General features: G+C 47.0%; 2 protein-coding genes across 2 annotated transcripts in view; one reads left to right on the top strand and one right to left on the bottom strand.

The window, feature by feature from the left end:
- The window catches only part of CDON (cell adhesion associated, oncogene regulated), a 37491-nt gene extending 21076 nt beyond the window's left edge, over positions 1–16415 (top strand). Inside the window, 8 exon segments of the mRNA XM_005429322.2 lie at positions 753–764; positions 1630–1791; positions 4914–5036; positions 6467–6694; positions 7744–8018; positions 10324–10403; positions 14813–15072; positions 15973–16415. Of these exon segments, the coding sequence (XP_005429379.1) occupies positions 753–764; positions 1630–1791; positions 4914–5036; positions 6467–6694; positions 7744–8018; positions 10324–10403; positions 14813–15072; positions 15973–16139 (1307 nt within the window). The 3' untranslated portion in view covers positions 16140–16415.
- A 2337-nt stretch (positions 16416–18752) lies between these two features.
- VSIG10L2 (V-set and immunoglobulin domain containing 10 like 2) overlaps positions 18753–18924 on the bottom strand; it is a 4855-nt gene continuing 4683 nt past the window's right edge. Inside the window, exon 6 of the mRNA XM_031063908.1 lies at positions 18753–18826. Within this exon, the coding sequence (XP_030919768.1) occupies positions 18753–18826 (74 nt within the window). The remainder of the gene's footprint in view (positions 18827–18924) is intronic.

Below are 18924 nucleotides of genomic sequence, written 5' to 3'. Positions count from 1 at the left end.
GCCTGGGTGCAGGCCCCTGCTGGGAGCTGCTAGCTGCAGCTCAGAGCAGGCCCGAGAGAAGAGAGGGGTAGAGAGGATGAGAGGGTAAGAGAGTAAAAGCATAAGAGAGTAAAAGGGTAAGAGAGCAAAAGCGTAAGAGCGTAGAAGGGTGAGAGAACAAGGTTCCCGTTACAACACAATAAATCTTCTTCTGTGTTGAATATTCTAATTCTCACTAACCAATCTAGTACAATATACAAATCCTATAGCATTTACATACAGCCTGTAAGAATCATTACATTACCACACTGTGTTACATTTTAAACCTCCTCTTTGGACCCCTTCTGCCAAGCTGTAGGGTCTGCTCTGACCCTTGGACATGTCTGCAAGCAGAGGGTGTTGTTTCATCAAAAGGGGATTATCTTCAGAAGGCCATACCATTGTTTTCCAGTTGTTCAGTAACTAAGGGATCTCAAAGCTTGTTTTCATTTCAATCTCGCTTATAGTTTCTATATTCTCAAAATCTTTTGCCAGACAATCATATTTATAAGGTTTTCCTGTTTCATCTTTCCCAACACATACCACAGTTTGTACCTCAAAGTCAAGGATTAATGCTGTTTGTGGAGTGGTTTTCCTCCCCACAAGACCTGGAGATGATCGTGTTCCTGGGGCTGAAGCACTTCATGGCTGTATGGTGGAACTGGGGCACTTAATGGGATTTGTGCCTCTCAAGCCCTTTGCCCCCATTTCCAGACACTTTTTCCCGCTCAGAGGCAGCCCTGTCAGTTGTCTGTTGCCTTTTGCACCATCTCCCAGCTTCCCTCCGCCCCACTCCCCTTCCAGCTCCCCAGGGAGCCCGCACACCCTCCTCGGGTTACGCCAGATGTGCCCAACTGGCAGCTCCAGTGAGAGGCTGCAGCCGCCCCAGTCCACCTGCTCTGGCACAGACATCTCAGAGGCACCAGTGGGCTTAACTCTGTCCCAAGCCCTCTTCATGCCATGAGTTGTGAGTGAGTTGGCTCCGTTTCCTGCAGTTCCTGCTGCTTTTGTCAATCCAGGCTGGGGTGGCTGGGAGAGTGTTTCAAACCCGCCGTCTTCCCTCACATCCAGTGGAGGTTTCATGTTAGAGAAACATTTTCCTTTCCCCTGTTACCTCGCCTATTGTAAACAAGTACTTTAAAGTCCTTATTGAAACCCACAGAAATTCTTTGCTCTTGTTTTGAAATCTAACCCCCTGGTATACTTTGGAGGATTTAATGTGTAGAGTTCCCAGTGTTAGTTTGCTCTGCTAGCTCAGCCTTAAGAGATGTTAAGGATAATAAACTTAAAATAACCTCTGGTTCCTCAGGAGGCTGCATAACTTAAAGATTCTTGGGCTGATTTTTAGAGTGACCTTAACTCTTTCTGAAGAGTTTTATGGTTTTAACTTTTCCATTTCCATTAATCATGCCGATTTTCAGGCTGTGCATGGTCAAACCCTAACTGAGGGTTTGGGAAGTGATATGGGAGGAAAGAGTCGACCCAGACTCAGTCTCTTGTACCCATCCTACTCTCTGGCTACTCATGGGAGTTCAGTCACTTTTACTTACACAACCTTGTTAAAAATACTCATATTTGCAGAGCATGAGCTACTCGGTGACAACAACACAGCAGGACTCAGTTAAAACTTTTCTTCTCTCATGCAGTCTCTTAAAATTCTTTTGCAGTACATCACATCGAGCAACAACAACACACCCATCCAGGGATTTTACATCTATTACCGGCCCACGGACAGCGACAACGACAGCGACTACAAGCGCGATATCGTGGACGGTACGGTGCCTGCTTGGAGAAGGGGAAGGACACCCTGTAGCCATGTTGGCTGTGTTTATATGAAATCTAAACTGCTTTTCCCAAGCAGTCTTTATAATATATCTCACAGGAGGAGCTATCTCAACTCCCTAACGTCGGGTTTTGCCCACACGTGAGCTGGTTTCTTCCTTCTGAAGCCTCTTTGACATGGAAGCTTGAGGGCTAAATGCTGGGTTTAAGTTTGGCTTGTTATACAGCTGCAAAGCCTTAATGAAGGTCTATTTGAACTGGTGTAGCTTCAAGTTGTATAAAGAGAAAGCAGTGTAAATGAGGTTTAACCCAGGATAAAAACATCTGGGTTACAGACTGTACTAACAACTAGTTGGCTTTTAAAATTATTTACCCCAGCTTGGACTTTCTGAGCTGGTAGTATCTTGTGTGTAATTGCCCTTCTCTCCTCTTACCTCGCCTAATCACTTCTCCTACTATAAGGAAGTTGCTTTTAGCCTCAAGTGCTGTAGCACTCTGCAAATGCAGCTATGTTTGTGCTTCATTTTGCCTTTTAATCAAGTTATTTTTTTCCCCTGTGCATATTAGATCATCATTTTCCTGGAAGAAGTTATTAGATAATGTCTATATTAGTCCAGAAGTGGAAAACCCTTTAAAAAATATTTTATTTAATGTCCTTATTGCTCGGCCTGAGCAAACGCAGTGATCTCATTCTGTCCCAATGACGTTAATTATTTTTTCCCCCTCATTTATTCAGTTACAAGAGGAATGGACCTTTATTTTGAAAATTTTCCCCTGCCAGACAATACTGCACATAGTACTTTGATGCATGACATAAGCTTTTGCACACTATAAAGCTATTAAAGGTCCAGAGTTTGAGCTCAGAGGCTTTAAAGAACCTTATGCAGGCTTCACCTTCATCTGCAAATGTATTTTAGCCTTTGCTAGACAGAACTTGTGTGTTTATAAATCTTATACACTGAGCAGTTAGTTGTTTAAGTGGGCTCCACTGTGCTGTGAAATTAGCTTGTTTCGGGGTTTTTTTCCGAGCGTGTGTGTATTGAACTCTTTGTGGCAGTCTGAAACCATTAGCAGCTGCTCCGCTCTGCCAGAGCCTGCAACAGAAATCACTCGGTGGAAAGATTTAAACTTCAACTTCTCTTTACTGTGCTCCCCTAAATTAGCTTTTCAGGAGGAAAAAAAAAAAAGAGAGAGAGAGAACTATTTTCAATTAAGTTGTGATTGGAAGCACTTGATGTGAAATATGTAGAGGAACATGTGACTTAAGGTATTTTTGCCATAAATCACTTGTTCTTTGCTTTTTTCCCCCCCTCTGTTACCTTTGAATTAATCTGCTTTATGACAGGGAATTTTATCTTGAAATGACTGCATGAGTTGTGGAAAAAGTGTTGTGATGCCTGTGCTAGCTAAGTGCTTGCCGCAGGCTTTCCTCACCGCTTCCTGTTAAGTCTTGTCTTTCGAGACATTCAAAACTCTGTAGAAACCTTTTTTTTTTCCTTATAAATGCCGCTGCAGGCAAAATCAGATTTTATTTGAAGGAAAAAACAAGCAAAAAGCTCTGATGGCTCCTTGGTATCTCTCAGCTGCTTTAGGCAAAGGCAAAAAAATCACCCCTGTCCTGCAGCGATGGTCTGCATTTCTCCGTTTCTGGTCTGAATTTCTCCGTTTCGAGAATCCTGGAGATTGAATTTTAAATGTAAATGCAGTCTGATGTCAGTTGTTTAAATGTTTTCCCTTGCTAATGGTGCACGAAGAGGACAGTTAAAGTGCCTGTACTGAATCCAGTTCCACTAATGGTTTGAAGCGGAAACCTAAAACCTGGTGTAGTAATTACCGAAAGGAATGCTTGGGGGTGGGGGCGCCGGGAAAACCGAGCCTGAATCTTGGGAAAAACGTGCGATTTAGGGAAAGGCAGCTCCAGCCTCAGCCAGGGCTTGGGATATGGACACGGACCGTGCTGGGCAGCCCCTGGTGCAGAGGGGCCCTGCTGGGGCCGGGCAGAGGGTCCGGACCTGGGCTGGGGTCCCGGAGGAGCTTGAGCAGCATCACGGTGACAGCCCCTGCCTGCCGAGCACGCCCCAGCCTTTTTATTAATGCTTAAATCAGTAGGTGGTAGACAGTTCCTTAGAAACAGTGGAAACAGTTCAAGGTGGTATTTTCCAAGAGGGATTAAGAGCACTCAAACAGTTAATTAAACTCCCTAAAAAAAAAAAAAAAAAAAAAGGGCGCTGTTCGCTGTTTAGTAAAATTTGTCACAAGCCCGTGAAAGTAAAAACTGGGAGTGATTTATCCTGAAGTGCTCAGTGCTTCAGGAGGGTGTCTAAATGAAAAGCTGGCTGGGGGCCAGAGATGACAAAACCATCCTATTAGAGAAGATTGCTTGGCTGGGGCTGGGGCTTGGGCTCTGCAGGGGCAGTGGCACCAGGACAGTCCCAGGATGGTTCATAAAATGCACCTTCAATTATTTGAGGTTTTGGCCAAATTGAGCAACCCAGATGTGTCCTTTCTGTGTGACACCGATGACTGCAGTGATACCTTGCACCTCTGGAAAATCTGCTCACAGCCAAGTTCTTCCTTGTCCCAAGCTCTCTGTGCCAGTTTTCCTTGTTATTTGCCCAGTGTACTGTAAAGAGTCAGCATAATCCACCCTAAACCCATCCCTCTGAGAGTTCCATGTTTAGGGTGCCCAGGGCTGCTGTTGAACTTAAATGCACGTGTGTGGGCACTTGGATGTCTGGGTTGTGAGTTTTGGCTTTTATAGAGAATGACTTTCTTTAAAAGAAAATACTGAAAAAACACTCACTTTAATTCATCAGAAGGTCCTTCTAATAATCAATTTCAAAAGATAACACAAGTCTTAGAGAATCATGGAATGATTTGGGTTGAAAGGGACCTTCAGGATCATCTCATTCCAGCCCTCTGTCATGAGCAGGATGCCACTCATGGACCGTGGTTTCAGCTAAGTCCATAAACTAGTACTGAAGATTTTTGTGCTAACAAGACAAGCTGCAGTGCCCCTGCATTTGGTAGAAAAGGTCCCTGCGATGCACTCAACCATAATTCTGGCTCCTGTGGGTAAATGAACTGCAATTTACTTTTTGTCCTCCCCACAGGTACAAAGCAGTGGCACCTGATAAATCACCTGCAGCCTGAAACTTCTTATGACATTAAGATGCAGTGCTACAACGAGGGAGGGGAGAGTGAGTACAGCAACGTGATGATCTGTGAGACCAAAGGTGAGGCTGTGGGGCTGGGCTGAGGTGGCCTTTGGGACAGGAAAGATCCACTGGGGGAATTTTTGTGCAGCACAAAAGTCAGCTGCGATGATGACCATAATTTTCTGGAACGTTTCGGAGGATTGTTTTGTCTTCCGAAGCTGGGATTGTTTTGAACATATGGAAAGTGATCCTTTGCACTCCTGAGGCTCTGAGCAGAGCTCTGCAGCTTTGCCTGCCCTCAGAGATAGTGCTGCTGCCTCTGCTCTGCTGATGGCCTCTCCTTAGGAGACAACCATGCGCCTGAAGATGACAGAATTGATTTGTACATCTGTTTTATGTCTTCAGGGCTCTGTGACACGTTGTATAAGTGCAGACCACAGCAATTGATGGCTGTGTTGGCTGCCTCCATCCCTAATCCTGCATGCCTCTGGCACAAAGTTTGTACTGTTCTCGGGAAGTGTCAGATATGGCAGTCACATTTATTTTGCGAAGAATTCCTGTCTCCTTTAATCTCTAAAACCAAGTAAGGCTGTAAAGGGAAAATGCAGACAGTAAACTTCAAATGCAGTGCTACGAAAAAATGTTTGAGAAAAAAAAGAAAAAAGCCCTCTGGGAGCGGAAGCATCAAAATTCAGTGAAGTGAGTAGTGAAACCTTTGAAGGAAGGAGTAGGAGCTGCAGGGCTTCAAGGCTGTGCACACAGTTGGTCTCCCTCCTGCAAGGAATATAATTTTCTTCTCTAATTTTAAAATGGGCAAGATGTAATCTGTCATTCACACTGCCTCTTCCTTAAAATTTATCTCCCCCAGGCTTATAAGGGTGATCCAGCTTATCCAGCATACCTGCATGGAGGTGCTTGTCTCTCTCTGACCAGCTTCACTCCTAAGCCAGGCACCTCTTTTAGGGTTTTAGTGTCAAATGAAATAAATCTGAACTGTGGTGTACTGGAAACTAATGTAAATGCAGTTCCTGGGTTAAACCAGCATCTCATTTTCAGTGATTTTCTGTTCATCTCTTGGTTGATCTTCAACTGTGTGGTTTGGAAAGGGGGTTAGCAGGGTTCACATCAGATAAGGGTAGGTCATCTGGCAGAGTCTGGGCGAGAGAAATGAGTGTTGTGGTTTTTCCTGACCTCAGAAGTGGAAAGATTTGTGCTCTTTCAAGTTGAGAGTTAGAGCAGTTGCAGCCACAGTACCTCGAGCGGCTCGTTAAAGTTCCAGTGACCTCAAGGAGCGGGTGAGCAGGGGATAATCACCATTTTCCAAGGCAAACAGTTATTACCCAATAGGAGCTGGCATTCTCATTGCAGGATTTCACGTTGACTTGGAAGCTTTCTTTGCGAGGCATCAGGACTCAGACTCGGCAGTAATTATTTTCATTTCATGATAAAAGAACACATTTAGAAAATGCATTTAGTGGATGTACATGTGCTTGTCTCTACTCATGCAGTGAAACGCACGCCAGGAGCATCTGAGTATCCAGTGAGAGACCTGAGCACGCCCCCCAGTCCCCCTGAGCGGGCTGGGGGCAGTGGGGCCGTGGCTGCCAGCGGCCCCGTGCGCAGTGGGGACATGCTCTACCTGATCGTGGGCTGTGTCCTGGGCGTCATGGTCCTCATCCTCATCGTCTTCATCGCCATGTGCCTCTGGAAGAACCGGCAGCAGAACGCCATGCAGAGTGAGTGGGGGTTGGTTTCATGGGGAGAATATTACCAGGGTAAAATTAGGAATGTCCATGCTGCGTTTTATGGATGGGAAGCAGTTTCCTGTTAGGAGCCAGCTTGCATTTCTGTAGGGACTTGGACTTCCAAGTGGGCCTTAGGTGCAGCTTGGGTTTTTAAGAGCAGTGTCTCCATTTCTTCACACTGATGCTCCCTGTCCTGCTGGGTCCCTGGAGGACTGATGCAGTTTTGCCCAGGGAATGGTGTGGGAAAGGCCTGGGCAAAGTCTCTCCAGTTTGTGTTTAACTTTAAAGCCCCTGCATAGGTCTCTAATGGTTGCAGAGGCAGAATATGTATAATTGTAATCTCTTATTAAAACTGTGGAGAGTTAAACCCTGGATCTCTCCTTGTCTTGAGTGCATCTGGAAAGAAAGAGAACTTGCAGCTCTAGGACAAGTCCCTTGTTACCTCTTAGTCCCTGCACAATGAGATGGCATTCAATGGCCAAGTCTTCCAGAGAGGTGTTAATAAGGAAAACCTGTTCATTAGTGAGCAGGAGCCTGGAGCAGGAGCTTTTCAAGGTGCTCTGCACCCACCAGCAACCCAGAGCCAGCAGAATCTCTGCCATGGCCTTTTCTGCTCCTTGTGCATAAATCACAAGACTCTTGCCATGGCCTGTGGTTATTTTTAAATGCTCTTACTCTCCTACAGAGAGAAATGTAGGAGATAATGAAGATAGTGTCTTCAGCTGCAGCCCAGAGAGATGTTCTGGAAGCAGCTTATAGCAGATACAGCAGAAGGGCTGTTGGTGATACAAAAAAGGCCTGGTTTTAAGATGCTCTTGTAGTTATTGACATCAGCCAGGTCCTTCCAGACCACCATTTCTGGCCTGCTCTCCAGGATGTGGCTGTTTTCCATGTCTACATGCGTATGCTAAGCAGTTGGATAGCAGAGTTAGCTCACAAAAGCTGGAGAAAGAAAAAATAAGTTTCTTTATTTTTTAGGGTTCCTCATTCAGCTTCTCATTTATCAGTAGAAGTGCTTTCAGTAAAAATGTCTTTTGCAGAATACGACCCTCCAGGCTACCTGTACCAAGGGGCAGATATCAACGGGCAGATGATTGAGTACACGACCCTGCCCGGGACCAGCCGGGTCAACGGCAGCATCCACGGGAGCTTCCTCAGCAACGGCCTCAGCAACGGCTGTCCCCACCTCCACCACAAAGTCACCAATGGTGTCAATGGGATCATGAGTGCAGGAGGAGCAGGACTGTACCCAGGGCACACCAACTCGCTGTCCAGAACACACGTGGACTATGAACATCCCCATCACCTTGTGAACGTAAGGTCCTACACTGGGTGGGAGGCTCAGCCCAGACCGTGGGGTTCATTCAGGGGCTGTGGAAGCAGGCTTAGTTTGGGTGGGGGAATACTCATCCACTGATAACAGCCAGTTCCACTAAATTCCTTATCCCAGAGGAAGCAACTGGGCTGATATTTGTGATACAAACATCATGGTTTTCATTTGAGGATATCAGATGACAGCAAGAATTCCACTTACTCTGGGAAATCTGCCTCTACCCTCCTCCTAACAGCATGTAAGCTCTGAGAATGCCTCAGCACTGGGCTGAGATACTTGTACATATGGTATTTCTCAATCTCCAAGTTAAATACATTTAATTATAGCTGCTTATTCTGCAGCTTTATGGATCACCCGTTTTTCTCCCACCTGTTTCAGATCTGTAACTCTGAGCAATGCTATTAATTATGGCAAAGCACGAATGGCGCAGGAGGTTCCATGGAATGAAGTGCCCCATACATCTTGAGCTGCAGCAGAGCAATAACGCTGCTTTTTTTCTTTTTTTTTTTCAGTCCCCTGTTTGTGACTGTTGAGTCAGGCTCATTTTTTGTTTTGAAATTGAAAATAAAATTAAAAACTAATTTCAGTCTGCGACCCAGCCTTTGTATGCTGTGGAAAAATACTTCATTTGCTGAAACATGTCCTGTTTCCAAGAGAGAATAATGATTTCATTATTGTCTATGGAAACAGATGGCTTGCATTCAAACTTACTAAACTTACTCAAAACTGTGAACATTGCCCAGGAAAACTGAAAGAAAAAGTTCAAAAGTCTGAATAACCCATGCTGTTTCTGGAGGAAAAAAACGGGTCTATTGTTTGTGTTGGTAATTGAGCACAAGCACTTCATTTTATTGAACAACAAATTAGCACTTGCACAGTAGTTGCCACTTCACTTCCCTCCAGTCTGAGCCCAGACCAGTCAATTCTTTACCCCATTCTGCGCTTGGCCTACCCATGGAGCAAGAAGTGCTCACTTTTGGTTGTTTTCAAGAGCAACCAAGGCCCAAACGGGGTTTTTTTGACCTGTCCAACCTCCCAGTGGGTGAAACTCTCCAAAAAGCTCCAAGCCCTCAGGGAGGGAGGATCTGCAATGCTCAAAATCTCGCCCGGGAGAAAGACTGGGAGTTTGCATTATGTTTTGAACCTCCCATTTTTATTTTCTTGGGGGGAAAAATGAAATACATGTGTGATGACACAGGTCTTGGTGCCTGGAGCTCCTCTGTGCCTTGAGGTGTCCACCCAGTGCTGCTGTCCTTCTGGGAACAGGTGATGGTGTTGAGCTTTTCTTTCCCCATTCCCTGTTGCAGAAAGTTTGAGTCACAGGATCTCTGCCATGGAGAAGGGCTGGGGGTGGCACGTGGGCGAGGCAGAGCAACAGGATGTTCTGATCCTGTTAGGTTGCTCTTTATTGTTTCAATGATTGGGTTAAATGAGGAAGGGAGAAACTGGCCAGGATGGCAATCAAGACTAATTAGGCATTTCCTCAGTGCTCCCTATCCCTCAAAAACTTCAGGATAAGCTCTGTTCTTGCAAAAATAGGGATTGCTAGAAGTTGCCTAGCACTTGAGCTGCCAAAAGCCAGGTGAGCCTTCCCAGCCTGGCTCCCTCCTGGAGCCCAGTGCAGGAGCCTGGCTCTGCAGCCCCCTTGGAGTGGCTCCCACATCACTGTCTGCCTGGTCCCTAACAATGAGGTATGTGTTAATCTGGGCATTTCAACTGGCTTGTAATGGCCCCGTTAGCCAAAACCAACAACACAAAATCCCTCTCACCCGGAGTCATTGCTGGCTGAGGAATTACCCCATCTGTACAAATACGAAACGGTTCAAAAATCAGTGTAGTGAAGTAAACTGATCTAATCGGAGTAATTACAGGAAAGTGGGATGGGTTTGTATGTGACATCAGCCCTGCAAATTTAATCCTCTGTTTCCCTAAACAAGCCTTGCGTGCTAATGAACAGCAATTCGCTTTCGCGTCTGTCATCAGCGTTAAAAATAAATATATTTACAGTGTGTTTATTAAATTAAACCTCAGCATATTAAGCTGAAAACAGACCAGGGAAATGACCACATACTTGTCTAAGCTGCAGTTATTTACTTTTCCCTGACACACACACTGGCAAAGACCTCCCCTGGCCTTTGGACAATCGCTCAGTGTTGCTGTGCCACGTACAGCCTGGAGCAGGGCATTGATAACGTGATCAGAGTGGGGAAACTGAGTCCAAGAGCTCTTGGGTGTCCCAGCAGTGATCTGATTTCTAACTATTAATTATTAATCTTTCCTGCTGCAGGGTGGTGGGATGTACACGACAGTGCCACAGGCTGACCCCTCGGAGTGCCTCAGCTGCCGGAATTGTCGGAACAATAACAGGTGAGGAATGACAATCACAGGTGAGAAATGGTAATAACAGGTGAGAAATGACCTGCCCAGAGAACAGCCCTCCCTCTGTGTGCTGGGGTGGAGCTGGGGCTGACAAAAGCTGAGCGCTGGAGTCCTGGCTAGCCTGAAGAAGCTCCATGGATGACCTGGAGAGCAGCTGAGGATTTTCCATAGGACAGAATAAAACAAGTTGTTAAAATTCCAGAGCTCACTTTGCTCAACATGCTCCTCTGATGCTCTCTAGGATGTGAGGCAGGTTGGGCACTGGATTTAAAAAAAAAATCTGTATTTCCTGTGTTTTCCTTCAGTTCTGAGATAACAAAATCATTCCATATGGAGCTTGTCAAATCGGATTTAATTGGTCTTCTATACTTTATGCTTCCTGACATTCCCTTAAGAACACTAACCAACTCACTCCTTTGCCTTGACAATGCTGTTCTTTGTAAAACATGGGATTTGAAGTTTTTGAGGCCTTCAGGAGGAGATGACCAACCATTGTCAGAGTGAGATACATTGTTTTTCATGAGAAAAAGTATTCTTGTGTAGAATTAGGGAAAATCTGTCTTCTGCATTGTAGCTGGGAGTCAGAAACCTAATAAAAATTACTAAGTTTTCACTTTTGGAATTATTATCCTCCTTAGGCTTCTGACTCAATCTCTGGTTATTTTTAATGATTAGAAACAGGACTGAAAGTCAGACAAGCTGGGCTGCTCTGACTGGTAGGTTCTGGGCTTTTTTTTCAATCATACTTTGATTTTTCAGTATTTTTAAATCTTCAGCTGCCTTTAGGTGTGCATCTGGCTAAGCTGAGTTGAAATTATTAATTGAATTATTGAATATTCTGAGTTGGGCTCACAAGCATCATCGTCCATCCCCTGTTGAACAGTAAAGCTGTTGTTGAAGGCAGAAAACACATTCACTTTATTTTCATAGTTTTACTTTTTAAAATACTGCTTATAATGAGCTTTGAATCCTTCTTCCTTCCATAAATATGGGCATGACAGTGTAATGCTGACAAGCTGCTGCTGGCAGGGGGAGCTGGGCATGCCTTGCCTGGCCCAGTGTCCCTGGCAGGTCTCAGGAAAGCCCAGGACATTCCCTCACACCCCAGTGCTGTGATTTCAAGCAGGCTGTGCAGCAGCTCTCACCAGGATGTCTGAGCCTCGTGGTAATTTAGAACGTGCCATATGTGTTACACTGTAATTAAGAGCTTGCTTCCAGCGTTAAACACATTTAATTCTTTATTTGCTCTTAAGAAAGCGAGGGAAAGATTTCCATCCTCTGCAACTGCACTGCTCCTCCCAGACGGGTCATCAGCAGGGCCTGAACTCTGAGTTTTCACAGCCCCATTCTATATTTGACTGTTTGATAGAGAAACAAGTTGTCCCTTGGAGCTGCCTTGCCCCGGAGGGGATCATTAACCTCGGTTTGGCAGAGAGCTGCGCAGCAGGGACCGCTCTGTTCCTGTCCTGCCGCTGGGGGAATGCAGAGAGGACATGGGAGAGGGGAGAGGAGGGGACCAGGACGTGCCTCGGCTTTCCACCAGGGAGCTGGGCGTGTGCCCAGGGGGAGGAGGAGGAAGAGGAGAACGAGGAGGGTTAGTGCAGTCAGCCCAGTAGGTTTTGGCAAGTGGGAATTTGAGGCTGGAGTGTTTTCCCCATTTTGTTCAACCTCACTGCACAGGTGAGGGCTGTCCCCCTGTCCTCATCCCACCCTGGAGTCACTGCTGAAATCAGGCAGCTCCCCCAGGCAGGAGGGGAGGGGGGTTCAGGTGGACACACCTCTGGCAGGGTGTGCCACATCAGCAGTGTGGCCTTGGTGCCATGAATTCCTCACCAGCCCATTTCCACCAAATGCCTGGAGCTGTTGCTGATTTGGGGTGAATGCAGCAGTTTTGTGAATTGTAACCACGTGCAAATGAATCCTAAAGGTTCAGCATTTCATAGCTGTTTTCAGCAACAGCCATCTCAGAGCAGGTTTTATTATTTCAGTGCTGAAATCCCTGGGTCTTCTGTTTAAATTAGCACTTTATCCCTCATAACTTCTCGTGGAGCCTTGCCAGAGGGAGAAGCTGCTGAAAACTGGAGACCCACTTTGCTATTGTGGACAAAGCCTGTGGTTGACAGGATTGAGAACTGATCTTTTTTCTTCTCTTGTGCCTTTGTGCTAAAGCTCTCAAGATACCTGATGTTTGCAGAGGAATTTACACTTTTGCAGATCTCTCTCCTTTGCAAATTCGCTCTATTTTGATCAGAAATCTGAAATACACAAATCAAATGTAGGAACATCAGTTTGTTTTTCCAGCCTTTTCATCTAAATTAAGATTTTTTTTAGATTATCATTTAGTAGGGTTTCAGAATTAAGGATTGACAGAAGATGTGTTTTCCCAGCAGGGATTTTACATCACTCCTCCTCCACACTCTGCTCTGGTTATCCCCATGGCTAGTTTCCATCAAAATGTGGTTATTGAAGCTTAGAAGGCTGAACTGCTGTGTTGAAACATCCTTCAAGCTCTTACAATAATACAGAGAACTTCACTGACCCCTGTATCTTTAAGAAGAAACCCCCAAAACACGCAAACCCAAACATTTAGATGGATTTCTCTGAGCTTTTTTTTTCCTAAATAATAAGTGAGTGCAGTCAAAACCTCTGCGGAGAGAAAGGCAAACTAATAAATGGATTTGTTTGAGGACCAGATGTGTTTCATGTGGATTCTCCAGTGGCTTCTGTGGTATTTTGGTACTTGGAATAATGATTTTGGAGGCAGTTACAGGAGTGGGAGGACAAAATAGGAGAGAGAAGGTTGAAGCTTAGTGCTGCTCCATCCTCACAGCTTTTGGGAGGGGAGCAGGCTCCAGAGGGAACCCATTTGTCCTGTTCTGGCTTTGCAGGTGGAGCATCTGCCTGAGGGGAAGCTCACTACAGCTCCTCTGATAAGTTTATTTGTGTTGTTGGGTGTTTTGTTGCTCTTTCAGTTCTGGCAGTATTGATCCCAGGTTTTGATCAGGTTTCAGATATGAGCTGAGGCTCTAGGCAGGGCTGTAGGACAGGTGTCTCCAGTGTGATGGTTTTCCTTATTGCCATGACTTTTTTAATGGCATAAAAGTGGTTTCTGGGACTTGGGCAGGACTTAACTGAGACTGCCAAGCTTAGCAAGTCCTGGTTTGAAACCCTTCTGAGCTCAGTGCTGGGCTGCTGTTGAGGTCAGCTCTGCTGGCTGCTGCCCTGCCCCTGCTGCTGCCCCAGTGCATCTGTCCTCATTTTCAGCAATTTTTCATCTGCTCTGCTCGGGTTTGGACCAGAATCAGTCTGGAGCAGCACACAGTGCTCCTTGCTGAGCCAGCAGCTGAGCAGGCAGGTCCCAGGGATCCATTTTTGTATTTCCAAATGCAGTCTTAGACAGCCCCAGGGATGACAGACAGCAAGTGCACTGGGCTGATCCCTGTGAGCAAAGCAGGTGAGGGGTGGGTTTACATCTGGTCAGAAAAAAAGAGAAGCAGGGTGCTCAGAGTTGTATCTGCACTGGCACATAGAGACCTGGAGCTTGCTCAGCTTTCACAGGAGCATTTTGGGGTGTCACTGGAGGGAGTGAACACTTTCCTTCCTTATTTCCATGTGTTTATCTGCAGATCCATCTCTGCCCTGCACCACAGAACAAGGAGCATCTTGACATGTAGTTTCTCAAAATTTGTGGTAGCAGCACAAGTGAACCTTTTCTTTTTTGGGTAGTTATGGCTTTCTTATGCAGGAAATACTTATATAAATGTTCCCTGAAGCCACATTGTTCATGGGGCTGCAAACACTGAGGTGTTTTCCCTCATGCTCCAAGGGTATATGTGTCAAAGTCCTGCTCCTTTTTGTTTAAAGCTTAAATACCTCAGCTGTAACAATTGATTCAGCACTTGAACTTCAGTTCCACAGCTTTACACAGGTATTACAGGACCACAGTCTGACTTACACAGCAGAACAGGGGAGTTAAATTTGTTATATTGCATCTATTTTTCTAATTTGCATTCACTCCAATAACACTTAGTATTTATTTTTTGAGGTACCTAAGTGTGCTGCTTGGGTTTCAAATTTGAGCTCTTTATCTTGGCAGTGAGAACATGTTTTATGGAGTTGCTTTGATGGAGAAATGGACTCACAAGTCAGGTCATTGGGTCTCAGTTGATGGGGGAAGGAGCTGAGCGTGTTTTGAATGTTTTCAGCTGTCTGCTGGGAGAAAAAAACCCACTCAATCCTTTTCTTAATGTCAGAATCGCTCCACAAATATATTTAAAACTGATTTGACAAATGCTCTGATTGTTGATACGGTAAAACATTTAAAAGCTGGGGGGGAGGAAGAAGGAAAGGGGGGAAGAAGCCGCTCTGAGTAACTTTGGCCTCTGTCCCTCCCGCAGGTGTTTCACCAAAACCAACGGCACTTTCGGCAGCAGCGCACTGCCCGTGGTGCCCCTGGGAGCCCCTTTCCAGCAGGACAGTGTGGAGATGAAGCCCCTGAGCCCCCATGTGATGGTGGCCATGTGCCTGGCCCCGGCCAGCCCCGAGTGCAGCGCCCGGCTGGAGGAGGAGGAGGGCGGCGAGAGCGCGGAGCAGCCCCCGGTGCAGCTCCCCTGCTGTCGGGAGGGCATCAGCCAGCTCTCCGTGGATTGCATGGACGGTGAGGCATCCCTCAGAGGATAGCACCTGGCTGGGAAGCTGGGACTGTTCTGCAGGGAGCTTAATTTATTGCAGGGAAGCCAGTAATTAAACCCTTGTAAGAGCAGGCTTGGAGGAAGGTGAAGCATCCCGCCTTTCCCATCATGGAAAGTGGGAGTTGTGCTGCTCCAGTGCCTGGTCCTGTCATGCCCTTGTGATTGATGCCTCTAAAAAGGGCTCATTGACACATAAGGAGGCTGTGACTGATGGATGCTGCACTCACAGCACACCCAGCGGCCCTGACACAGGACACAAGCATTCCAGAGCCATCCTGGAGGCAGGAGCTGGCACAGGGAGGGACCTGGTCTGTGTTGGTGGAAAGAGAACCTGTTCCTCATCCCACCCTGGAATCATTGCTCCTTGTGTGCTGAAATCAGGCAGCTCCCTCTGCACCCACCCCGTGGCAGCAGGAGGAGGGGGGTTCAGGTGGGCACGCCTCTGGCAGTGTGTGCCACATCAGCAGTGTGGCCTTGGTGCCACAAACTCCTTAGTGACCCATTTCCACCAAATGCCTGGAGCTGTTGCTGATTTGGGGTGAATGCAGCAGTTTTGTGAATTGTAACCACGTGCAAATGAATCCTAAAGGTTCAGCATTTCATAGCTGTTTTCAGCAACAGCCATCTCAGAGCAGGTTTTATTATTTCAGTGCTGGGCCGACCTCCTCTGAGCTGTTCCATACAGGTGCTGTGCTGGGATAGAGCCTGTGCCCTGTGCTTGTGCCTGCTATGGTGGGAATGAGCCTGAGCACAAAGAGCATCACCCACTGCAATTAAAGAGTTTTTGGGGGGTGTGGTTCTGTTGAGCTGACAGAAAATCTCCTGAAAAACCCGACCCAACCACGCGCCCTGCTCTTGCTTTGCAGGCGGCAGCTTCCTGCACTCAGAAACATCGAACCACATTTTGAGTTGGAGTCCCCTCATTCTTCAGCCTCTTTCCAAGGACTGTAAGGAAAAACCAGGATGGAGTTCATCCGGAGTCAGTCTAAATGGTTCTGGGGACCTTTGTCAGCTCCAGCTGCAGGAAACCTGAGGCAGTGACCGTTGTCCCCACTTAAGGCCAGGAACTGCACCGCTGAAAGGGAGTCACGGGGGGATGTTAATTATAACAGAGAGAGTCACTATTTATTTTTTGTAGTAGTGTCATATGAATGTATCTTGGTTTCAAAATGGTTGCCTTTTTATATTATTTATGCCTTGAAATCCCTTTTTTTGTTGTTTTTTTTTTTTCTTCCCCCACACACCACAAAACTAGCCTGGTTATGTGTATAAAAAAGAATTGTAATAATATAAAGAATGAGGATGGGAAGTGTGGAGTGTGTTTCCATGGCAATTTACCAGTGGGACAAGTAACTTCCAAGGAGCCCAAGAGAGGGATTTAAGCAGGTCTGAAATGACCAACAGCTGCCACCTCCCTGGCAGCTCAGTGACATGGCACTTGAACCCTCCTTTCCATGAACACCTCCTGGCCTCTCTTGGTTTCTCTGGGAAGATCCTGATGAACAAATAAGAAGATCAGTAAGGAAAATGAGCCTCGGTTGAGTTTGTCCTGTGCAGCTTGAAGCAGAACTTGAGTCAGTGACTGTGTCTTCAGGTGCTCAGTAACCCTTCTGCAGAAGTGCAGGTGGAAATCCAGCCTCTCTCACTTTCCCACTCACAGAAGACAAAATCCAGTTCAGCTCTTGGTTTGAGGGATTACTAACAGCTTGGCTAGATCTGAAATGAAACCAGTCATGGTGAAACAGCTGCCAGCACCCCTGGGCACTGTCAGGAACCTGCCCATCCTGGACACAGCACGATGGAGGTGCTGCAACCTTAACTGCAGGGCTTGGGTGGGTGCTTTTTCCTTTCCAAATTTAATCCCAGTAAATAAACCAAACCAGTGCTTGCAAAGCACTCCCTCCCCCCACACGAGTCACAGTGCAAAGCCCCAGAAATGAAGCACAATTTACAGAGATGGCCACCCCAAGGTGACACCTACAGCCCAGAGCAGCGTGTCCCTGGCCAGTCTGGGAAGGGAGGGAGCTGTGCCCGCCTGGCTGCAGCTGCTCCAAAGCCCTGGGGAGCTCAGGGCTGCTGCTGCAGCTCCAGCAGCCACAGGGTTTGGGGAGTGGTGTCTGTGTGAGGAGGAAGCCCTTGAGATCTGCTCTGATAGCAGCTCCATGAGCTGCTCTGTGTGTTGGAATGGGATTTTTTATGTTCCATAGAATCCCAGAATAGTTTGATTTGAGAGAGACCTTAAAGCTCATCCCATTCCACCCCTGCCGTGGGCAGGGACCTTCCACCATCCCAGGCTGCTCCAGGCTCCATCCAACCTGGCCTTGGGCACTTCCAAGACTGGGACAGCCACAGCTTCTCTGGGTACCCTGTGTCAGGGCCTCACCACCCTCACAGGGAAGAATTTATTCCCAGTATCCCATCTAAACCTGCTCTCTGGCTGTGGGAAACCATTCTCCCGTGTCCTGTAACTATCTGCTTGTATAAGAAATCCATCTCCCTCCTGCTTCAGGTAATTGAAGGCCACAATGAGCTCTTCCCAAAGCCTTCTCTATTGCATTATTTGTGGTTATATTTATTCTTTTGCCTTTTTTTTAGGGTTGTGCCTCCTCCCAGCTAGAGCTGCCTTATTCCAAAGTTCTTTGCACACCATGGACTTCACACCCGTGGGCTTTGGCTGCCACGTACCCCAGAGCAACCACAGATCTCCCTCCTCCCTTTTTGTTTATCTCATCCTCACTGCCTGGATTTTCCTTTTGCAGGATCTGCTGCAAGGCTTTCCCCTTTTCCAACAGAGATTGGCCCACGAGTTGTTGGGATTTAACTGTGGCTGCTTCGTTCTCCCCAAACACTGAAATTGAACCATGGTTTTAAACAACCTTGCTTAAATCTCGCCTGTATTGTGGGTGTGTCAGATAAAGATGCTCTGTTTTCCAGAGAAGCTGTAATATCCCTTTGGAATGTTCTGTGTCTGGAAGTGATGGTTTTGCAGGGGGTTTGTATTTCTGGGGGTGGTTTGATAAAGGGATCAATGCTGCTTTATGGCTGGTGTGGGGAATGATATTCTGTGGGCACTGATTAAGGTTGGTTCGCGTGGCTTGATACTTCCCAATGGGTTATCATTAACCAAATACAGGAGAAAATGGCCCAAGGTGCTCTCGTCTCCACACACAGCAGAAGATGAGGACTCAGCAAAGCTGGGAACTGCCTGACACTTTCCTTGGACCCTGCTTCCCTTCGTGCTTGCACCAATGCAGGGAAAAACCATCTTCAGTCACTATTTTTAACCTGTGGTTTGGCCTGAAACTGGGGAGTCTGGGGATGAGGATGAGGCCCCTTCCCACAAAAAGCTTTGTGGCTGTTCTTGTACCACAGAAACCTCAGCACAGTCCCCAGGCAGCATCCCCAGTCAATGCCAGCCCTGGGGCTGAGAGCAGCGCTTTGGCCCTCGAGCTTTTTCCCTGCCATCGGTGAGAAACTATTTACTGTAGCCTAAATATTTATTTTAGCTCCAGCAGTAACTGCAGGCCCGGGGCTGAGCCGGAGGGGCTTTCACCGGGTGCGGCGTTTGGAGCCAGCCCGACACGCACAGGTGGGTGCTGCCGTCCCGTGGTGCGGGAGAGAGCAGGAGAGGGAAAAGCCGGGGTGGTCACGGTGTCGCTGTCACGGTGATGGTGACATTAACTGGGTCATCGCTGCTGCCTGGTGCTGCCGAGAGCGGCTCTGCAAGGGGTGGAGGAGCCACGGGTGGGTGCTGGCTCAGCGGGGCAGGTGGGTGCTGGTTCAGAAGGGCAGTGGGTGCTGGCTCAGCGGTGGCTCTG

Source organism: Geospiza fortis, unplaced genomic scaffold (genome assembly GCF_000277835.1).
Source record: "Geospiza fortis unplaced genomic scaffold, GeoFor_1.0 scaffold392, whole genome shotgun sequence".
NCBI classification, from domain to species: Eukaryota; Metazoa; Chordata; class Aves; order Passeriformes; family Thraupidae; genus Geospiza; species Geospiza fortis.
Note: the sequence above shows the minus strand (reverse complement) of the source record. Positions and strands in the feature narration are given on the sequence as shown.